The sequence below is a fragment of the Colossoma macropomum genome, unplaced genomic scaffold, assembly GCF_904425465.1.
Source record: "Colossoma macropomum unplaced genomic scaffold, Colossoma_macropomum, whole genome shotgun sequence".
Taxonomy (NCBI): domain Eukaryota; kingdom Metazoa; phylum Chordata; class Actinopteri; order Characiformes; family Serrasalmidae; genus Colossoma; species Colossoma macropomum.
The window spans coordinates 2,246,710-2,256,781 of NW_023494792.1; the positions used below are offsets into that span (position 1 = coordinate 2,246,710).

At 40.0% G+C, this 10,072-nt stretch overlaps 1 protein-coding gene across 1 annotated transcript; it reads right to left on the reverse strand.

Annotated features, from left to right (window-relative positions):
• Positions 1-2,452: 2,452 nt before the first annotated feature.
• On the reverse strand, positions 2,453-5,162 carry LOC118811263 (gap junction alpha-9 protein-like). The gene is made up of 2 exons (XM_036575420.1): positions 4,739-5,162; positions 2,453-3,700 (listed from the first exon to the last, which is right to left on the reverse strand). Exons 1-2 carry the CDS (start codon positions 4,979-4,981, stop codon positions 2,453-2,455), a joined length of 1,491 nt encoding a protein of 496 aa, XP_036431313.1. The 5' UTR covers positions 4,982-5,162.
• Positions 5,163-10,072: the final 4,910 nt, after the last annotated feature.

The window sequence follows — 10,072 nt, forward strand, 5'->3', positions numbered from 1 at the left end:
CCTTAGAAGGAAAAAAAAATGTTTTGGAGGAAAAAACTGTACGCTTCCTTTAAGCTCAGTCATGTATAGCCACGCTAACTTGAGAGGTCTTTGGAGGCCATGATTAGAGAGACAGTCCATCCTCCTTTTCCTTTGCCTTTCAGGAAAGATACTTTCCATCTTTATTTCTACTTTATTTCTGTTCTTAATTCAGGTTGTCACAAATCTTGATGAAAGTATTTTATTATTATTAAATGCCGTCAAGTTTTTGTGATTCCTGGTGACCATATACAAGTTTCTCCAGAAAGATCAAATGAATCAATCTCCAAGCCAGCATAAACTTTTTTTAATACATTTTTAATTAACTAAAAATTACAAGTGAATTTAGTGCAAAGAAAAAGGCAAAAGCATTGCTAATTACTATAGTAGTAGTATTACCTGTCTGACTGTTAAAGAGCTGGTAGCTGTTCGCAGGTGTGTCAGCAGCAAAGGTACCGTAATGTCGTGCTTCAGGGGAGCCGATGGCTGGGCAGAGTACTCTCAAAAGGTAGTGATGACTGAATACTGAAAATATACTGTCTTCAAATGTATTCAGTAACGTAGTCCATTACAATACATAAAAAGTAATGTATTCAGAATAATTTTAGATTACATTTCTCTGCATTACTCTGTGGCTATAATTCTTATTTAATTTACACAGTTCCTCACACTTCATTTCATTCTTCTGTTATGTTTCATGAAAAATTCACTTGTACAATTGAAGATTCTCAACATTATTTTGGCTCTCATTGCCTACTTCAGTCCACTGCTGCTCCCACAATCCCGCTGCTGCTATTACAATTCCACTGCTCCCCCATAATCCCACTACTGCTTCTGCAGTCTCACTGCTGCTATTACAATCCCACTGCCGCTCCCATTATCCCACTGCTGTTCCTGTAATCCCACCCCTGCTCCCGTAATCCCATTACTTTTCCCATAATTCCACTGCTGCTCCTGTAATCCCACTGCTGTTTACACAATCCCATTGTTGCTCCTGTAATCCCACTGCTGCTCCCATAATCCCACTGCTGCTCCCACAATCCCACTGTTGCTCCTACAATTCCACTGCTGCTCCTGTAATCCTACTGTTGCTCCCACAGTCCCACTGCTTTTCCCATTATTCCACTGCTGCTCCCGTAATCCTTTTTCTGCTGCCACAGTCCCACTGCTGCTCCCGTAATCCTACTGCTGCTCTCACAATTCTGCGCCTTTTCCCATAATTCCACTGCTGCTCCAGTAATCCTACTGCTAATCCCCTATCCCCTAATTCGCCATATTCCAGTAACAAAATCTTGCAAATGTGACTGTAAAATGGGTAGCTGTGTGACTTTCAGTTAATGGCATGTATGTAATTTTCCACAAAACTCTTAGATTAATAACTGATCACATGGATTTATCAGTCTATTCAGGCTTTATTAGATCTTCCATGTTTGTATTCTAAAAGTATTTTCTTACAAATGTAAACAGTAAATATGTTCTGAATACTTCTGTTACAAAACGTAACTTGCACTGAACACAGATACCTCATTTCTGAATTCTCAAATCATTTTGTATTTCGTTAATCCCAACCCTGAAGGAGACATAATTATCTTTGTCAGTATCCTCACCTCCAGCAAGCTGAAACAGCCTTTAGGAGCAAGAACATTGTGTTCTAAAACAGAATTATCAAATGTACTTGGATTGTTGCTAGAAACAGAACAATACAGCACATACAGAGCCTTAAACCAGCCTCTACTACAACAGTGCTATATTAGTCTTGCAAAGCTGATATTCAGTAGATCTGGCAGGCCTGAATTTCACATCCAAAGCCAGTGTTTAAATGATGTTTACAGTGGCAAATGACAGTAGTGCCACAGTGATGTGCATTTTTTTGTCTTTTAGTGCACCTTACTCAGCTCATGACCAAGATCTTCACATGCTGACTGAGATGAAATGGCAAATGAAACAGAGGAAAACATACAGTAATATGATCTAATGAACCAGCAGTTATTTCTGTGCATGTGCCTGGATTCTCCAGGCTGTTCTGCATGATAGTTGTGCCGGACTCAAGAAAGCTTTTCAAAGAAAAACTTACGAGATTGATCCTAAAATCACTAAGAAACGTTCTTAAATAATAAAAAAAAGATAAAGAAGTTAGTTTCTTGTCTATGTGAGAAGATAATTTTAGAATAGAAGAATAGCACCTGTTCCTAGAATTGTTCTTCGTTGAAAGAAAAAAAGATTCTAAAATTCTAAATTCTAAAGAAATAAAAAAGCTCTTATTTTTTCAGATATACTACTTTTCTTACTCCAGTAAAGACTGAAGGCAAAATCTACTGATACTTGGTATGATATATCCTTTACAGTATTAATATAGTTCAATTACATTTAACTCTGCTGTTATTAAAATCAGTAGAAGGTGGCAACTTCTATGGTTACTTTAAGAGCAGTGTTTTTAGATCTGCAGGTCCGTGGCAGCTCTCCTGCTGCTGCCGCTGCTGGCTGGTGATGTTCGGCGGTTTGTGGAGAGAGCAGGGCTTTGCCGTGAGTCTGAACTCTTTTCTGCCACAGAGTCTGGCGTTTGGGGCCGGCTGGATCTCCTAGAGTCTGGTTTAGGGAGGGGCCGGCCATGGACCACAGGATGACCGATGCGGGGCCGAATTCCTGCGGCTGCGGAGCTGCTGCAGGACTCTCCACTGTCTGAAGCATTGCCCTCCAACACTGTACTGCAGTGCCGTGGGCCACTGATCTTCCGGGGTCTCCGAGCACCACTTGTTGGACAGGTAGCAGGGCAGGAAGTGGAGTCAGTCACTGGAAGTGTTGGGTACTCTGAACTCTCAGTCTCAAGCTCCTGCGAATCCTCTAGAAGTTGCTCAGGCTTGTCCGGGTGGGAGCGAACCTCGTTGCTTGTGTTATTGGAGTTGTTGTTGCGCTCTGTGGGACTCTGGACAAGATCCTTGCCTTCTTTCTGACCTTCCTGTCCCAGCCTCCCTCCAGCTTGACCTTGGATGGGCAAGAAAGCAGATGACCCGCTGATTAGAGGCGGGTAAGCAGGTCCATTGGCTTGCTTCTCAAGAAGCAGCGTGTACCCGCTTGGTGCTGTAGGGATTGTGGCCTTGCGTCCTTGACTGATGCACACTTGATGCACCACTGAGTTCTTTTTGGACTTGGCACCATAGCAGTCATCCAGGTCATCTTTCAAACGCGGGTAGTAGTCCAGGATGCCCTTTTTGAGTTTCTTGTACCCAAGGTGCAAAATCTCCAGCAAGCTGAGGAAGAGAGACACAGCTGCTATGACTTGCATGAACACCATGAACACGCTTTTCTCAGTTGGGCGCGAGACAAAGCAGTCCACGACATCCGGGCACGGTTCACGCTCACATTTATACAGTGTTTCCAGCTGGTTCCCGTAGATCAGGTGCTGACCCAGCATGAACCCGATCTCTACCACTGACCGGGTCACTATGTGAGCAATGTATGTTCGCAGAAGTGATCCCCTAAGGGGAGCCTTGTTCAGTTTGCCCTGCTCCAGCTGCCTCATCTCCCTCTCTACCTTCTTTCGGGCATCTGTCTGATCTGGGTCCAGTGCCTCCAGCTCCCGTCGCAGTGCCACCTTCTTGCAGTGTCGCTCCTTCTCTAGGGCTCTCAGCTGGTAGATGGCGTGGCCCATGTAGACAAGCGAGGGTGAGGAGACAAAGATGACCTGTTGTGGTATAAAATTAGCCACATGCTTAAGTTAACTTGACTGCTATTTCCTTCACCCTTTTTATCATATTCACATATCTATTTTGAGATTTTATCATTGTGTATATCAAACATATTGGTTCCCAATCCTTATCCTGCTCTAACACACCCACTTCACAGGGAGAACACCAAGGGAAGAGACACTCCAGGACCAGGGTTAGGAGCCACTGGTCCTACACAATTCAACAGAAATTCTCTGGCAGATTTTCTGATGGACTAACGTTATTGGCTGCAGAGATCTTTCTTGATATATCTGATCCATATCTGATCTTGGTGATCTTTGTTCATCTGACTTGTACTCTAAAGCTATACTTGTTCCACTGGGACTATCTGGTGCAACCCAGAGGAAGAAGGGTTACCCTTTTGAGTCTTGGTTCAGTGTTTCTTCCTCATGTTCTTAGGGGGCTTTACCTGTAATTCTGGAAAGCTGCTCTGGGACAGTAGTTTACACTGGAACAGCCAGTGTTCAGTTTATAAACTAGTCTCATCCTGCAAACGTCTAGGGTCAACCTTGAGAATTTTGTACTTTATTGGGGAGGACACGAGCATATTTGAATAAACTTCTAAAGTGCCTCATGAAGGCAGAGCTTAAGTTGATATTGTGCTCTTAAAGCAACAAGCCTGTCTTTAACACCTAAAGGTAATCTAAGTTAGCTTAGCTATAACATTCCCCAAAAAAGCTCAAATATGCAGATGAGTGGAAAACACATTACATGAGGTAAAAATAAACATTACCTCTTACAAGAGAAAAACAGTTGAGTTAAAAGGATTATAAGATTATACTTCAGATTTCAGATATCTGAGTTGCTGTCCCCCATTAATGGCAGATTTCAGCACCAAAAAGTTAACAAGTTGTCCCTGGATGTATATTCTCATTACAAAATCACATTTAATCCTGCAAGACTATTAATTGACAAGTTCAGGTGGTGTGTTTGAATAGGACTGGAAGTGTCTGCTATAAAAATAAGCTAAATGGAACTGAATTGAAGCAAATGACCTGCAGCACCCAGTAGCGGATGAGTGAGATGGGGAAGGCACGATCGTAGCAGACGTTGCGGCAGCCGGGCTGCTTGGTATTGCAGATGAAGTCGGCCTGCTCGTCGTTCCACACGTCCTCGGCCGCCACTCCCAGCACCAGCATGCGGAAAATGAAGAGGATGGTCAGCCATATCTTCCCCACCATGGTGGAGTGAATGTGCACCTCCTCAAGGATTCCACCAAGGAAGTTCCAGTCACCCATCTTCACTTGGACATGGCTACTGTGGAGAGAGGGGCAGTGATCACTTCAGAGAGGAATATAGGGTCATACGCTGCCCATCAAGAATTCTGGGACATTTTGCCTTCTTCTGAAACTTAGTAGTGTTTCATTTTCACTATCAAACTTGTTAACATAAAAGTCCTATTTGCGAATCTTTTATGTATATTTGTCTGCAACACTTTAAAGAAAAATGGCCCAAACGAGGGGCAACACTTTGGAGGAATGTGAGCTCTATGGTTGTACACTGGGATAGGTGGCTTTTCAAAAATGTTCTCTTTGTCTTGTTCCAGTTCCATTATGAATTGTCCAGTATCTACTATGAGTTATTCAGTAAGCTAACTGAGCTATTCTTAGGTTACAATGTCTAATGAAACTTTGGGCCCGTCTGGGACCAATTAAGGGGTTAAACCACCACCACTTATTAAAGGTATACACAGTGGGCTTCAAAAATCTTTGAAAAACTGGGATGTTTTTTATTTAAACCTACAAATAAACAAAATAAAATTTTGGAATTTAGAAACATTTAAAACAAAAAAGTCATGATGAGAAAAATTAAGTACAAATATTGTAAATTCAGTTCTTTTTTGTCTCTATTCGAACTGAAGTGTGTGCAGGGTCATGTTGGGTTGTTTGTACTAGATGTCTGTTTTTAGTCTGATCTCTTCCTGTGAAGCTCGTGTTCAGACTCTTAGGTGTGTTTGATCTGCTGATCAGAGACTATTACGCAAACTTCTAAAATTTTGAATTCTGAAATTCATGTTCAAATTTGAATTCTACTGTTCACTCAGATTTACAATACTACTACTACTTCTACTATTACTACTACTACTACTACTAATAACAATAATGATACACTTTTTGAAAAGATGATTCTTCAAGAGTTTTTTAGTAAAGACAATGGTTCTATATAGACCCATGAACACTTAAAGAACTGTTTGCATGCTTCAGTGGTTCTCTGCATGGTGAAGTGGTTCTTCAGATTGATGGAGAATGTGTTGTAAATGGTTCTATATAACACCAAAAAGTGTTCTTCTGCTGTTCCAAGCTTGACATCGTCACAATAGAAGAACCCTTTTTTGGTGCAATATAGAACCAATACATTCTCCATCAAACTAAGAAACCAATTCACCATGCAGAGAACCACTGAAGCATGCAAACAGTTCTTTGCGTCTTCAAAGTGTAGCACCTTTGTAGAACCACTGAAGCATGCAAACAGTTCTTTGCATCTTTTAAGTGTGGCACCTTTCATACATAAAAAAATGCAGCTCAAAGTGATTCACAGTGAAATTAAAAAAACATCAAAATTGTGTTAGATAATAACTAGCAAAAAAAAACAACTGAAAGAAGTTCTTGTTTAATAATAATAATAATAATAATAATAATAAATAGAAACGTAAATAATTAAATATTAAAACAAACAAAATATAAAGTTAAATATAAACAGAATGAATAAATTAGGATTTTAAATAAAAACAGGAAGCAAACAGAATAACAGAATAAAAGCGTTCTCAGCTGCTGAGAGTGTGTTTACTCAGTATTCTTATTTAAGTCCACTGCTTACCTTGTCTTTGAGAAATGCAATATTCGTGATGTGCTGCATCTGAGGAAAACACTCCCACTCGCGTGCAAATCCACCAGCATGCATCGTGAAAAACAGGGAAAATGAATTCAGTGTGAGAGCTCAGTTCTTCAGCCATGCTCATTCACGCATGAGCCGCTCCGGCGTCCAGCAGAGCTGCTGTGCTGTGGTCAATTCAGCTCTTTATACCCTGCCCGAAGGGATCAATACAGTTTACAGTGGTGGGAAAGCCTGCTGGTCATCCTGGCAAAGAGGATGACAAATAATGATAAAATCAGTGTGTGTTCCAGCAGGAGGAGCCCCCTGACCTCTACCCCGCCCCAAACAGCCTTTACAGCATTAATACACACTTATTATTCACTTTACAGCATTTATTTAATATTCACACTTATTATTCACTTTACAGTGTTTATCTAATATTCACACTTATTATAGCCTTTAGAGTGTTTACCTAATATTCACACTTATTACTCACTTTACAGTGTTACTCTAACATTAACATTAACAATTATTATTCACTTTTCAGCATTCATTTAATATTCACACTTATTATTTGCTTTACAGTGTTTATATAATATTCACACTTATTATTCACTTTACAGCATTTATTTAATATTCACACTTATTATTCACTTTAGTGTTTATATAATATTCACACTTATTATTCACTTTAGAGCATTCATTTAATATTCACACTTATTCATTTTACAATGTTTATTTAATATTCACACTTATTCACTTTACAGTTTTTATCTAATATTCACATGTATTATTCACTTTACAGTGTTATCTAACATTCACATTCATTATTCACTTTTCAGCATTCATTTAATGTTCACACATTCATTTTAGTGTTTAATATTCACACTTATTCACTTTACAGCATTAATTTAATATTCACACTTATTATTCACTTTACAGCATTCATTTAATATTCACACTTATTCACTTTACAGCGTTTATTTAGTTTTCACACTTATTCACTTTACAGTGTTTATCTAATATTCACACTTACTGTTCACTTTACAGCATTCATTTAATATTCACACTTATTGTTCACTTTACAGTGTTTAATATTCACTTATTATTCACTTTACAGTGTTTATCTAGTATTCACACTTATTGTTCACTTTAGTGTTTATCTCATATTCACACTTTTTTCACTTTGCAGTGTTTATCTCATATTCACACTTATTGTTCACTTTAGTGTTTATCTAATATTCACATTTATTTTTCACTTTACAGTGTTTATCTAATATTCACACTTATTGTTCACTTTAGTGTTTATCTCATATTCACACTTTTTTCACTTTGCAGTGTTTATCTCATATTCACATTATTCACATTATTGCTTTTAGAGACACAAAACAGGACAGCTAACAGAGCTCAATTACATATATCAGTCTTAAACTCACAGTAACAAAAACAACCTGGTCCATAACTGTAATAATTACTGTAACTCATTACTGTATGAATTATTCAGTATCTGCTATAAACTATTCTATATCTACTATTAATTATTCTGTATCTACTCTTAATTATTCTGTATTTATTATGAATTATTTAGTAACTACTATGAATTATTCAATATCTACTATAAAGTATTCTGTATCTACTATTAATTATTCAGTAACTACTATGAATTATTCAGTATATACTATGCATTATTAATTAACTACAATAACTTATTTAGTATCTACTATAAATTATTTAGTAAATAGAATTAATAACTCAGCATCTACTATAAAAGTAATGTATAAAAGAGAGAATTGAGATGTAGATTTATAGAGAAATATTTACACAGAGTTTAAGGGCTTAACGTGATTTGGCTGCTCTGTGTTAGTGACCACAGCAGTGACACACACACACACACACACACAGAGGTGCACATGCACACAAGCCAGCACTCAGTCACACAGACTGCCGTGTCACAAGTGCAGTCTGATGCATTAACACTCAATATAAACGCAGCCCCGTACACTGCAGTCCTTTATTATGAAAACTCTACACAAGGCCTCAAAAATTACTTTTAGCACTGGAGCTACAAGGCTGATGTAGCTACCAAGTAATGGAAGCTTATACCAGCTTATAACTGCAGGCCTAAATGACCTCACAATGCCTCAAATGTGTTAGGGAAGTCGGCTTCCTGTTCGCCAGCTTCTTGTTTGAATGTCTCATTCCACCATAAATGGTGCCTCGGGCGCATGTAACTGCTGCATCATTTAAGGTGGAACAGAAAATTCGAATTACAAGCTGGCAAAGAAGAAGCTGACATCAGCTCCGTGCCTCGAACCGCCTGGAAAGACTTCCACTTGTGCTTTCTGACCCTGTATGACATCACTCAAAGTTTGGCACTGACCACAAGGCTGTTCATGACAGTTCAAACTCTACATCGCCCCTTAGACCACTTCACTCAGCTAAGGCTGCTCACTGCAGACCCCTAACATCTCCTACAGCTCAGCTGGTGGAAGAGTTTTAGGTGGAAGAGCTCCTGAACTCTGGAAGAGCATTCACATGTCCAGAGTTCGGTGACACTGGCCTTCCAGGACTGGATGACTCCTTTTGAGTCTTGGTTGAGAGTTTCTCTTAGTTCCTCTCGGTGGTTCTCAGATAGTTTCTCTTGGTTCCTCTCAGTGGTTCCTTCTCATGCTCTTAGGCAGTTTCTCTTGGCTCTTCTCAGTGGTTCTTAGAAGGTTTCTTTTAGTTCTTTTAGCTTCATATGCTTCACAGTGTTGTTGAAATGACACAGTGCTTATTTTTGTAATGTACTTACTGTAAGTTTTACATTTTGTATAACTGATTAAATCTTGTGATTACAAAAGCTGACAGTTTCTGTATCTGCTAATTATCTTGTGAGCTCAGCACAAACAAATAAACACACAGCTCACATGCAGCATCTAAGTTTTTTTCCACAGCAGTTCAAACGCATCAATACTGAGCATCAATGGGTCACGTCCGATTTCGCACATGAGCTCACTCGCTCTGAATCTAATTACTGCCTCCTCCCAGGCAGCCTGCGCTTTAAATCTGCCAGCGGGCGATCAATACCAAGCACATTGCACTTAGAGCCTCCACTGAGCTCCAGCAGCTGACGACCAATCAAATCACAGAGACCACATCTCAGCACCAGAGACCACACCTCAACACGGGGGTCCACACCTCAGCAAGAGAGTCCATACCTCAGTACCAGAGTCCATACCTCAGCACCAGAGTCCACACCTCAGCATGGGAGTCCACACCTCACAACCGGTGTCCACACCTCAACACAAAGTCTACACCTCAGCACGGGGGTCCATACCTCAGTACCAGAGTCCACACCTCAGCATGGGAGTCCACACCTCAGCACCGGTGTCCACACCTCTACATGGGAGTCCACACCGCAGTACGAGAGTCCTCACCACAACATGAGAGTCCACACCTCAGCACCAGGGTCCACACCATAGTACCGGAGTCCACACCTCAGCACCAGTGTCCACACGTCAGCACCAGAGTCC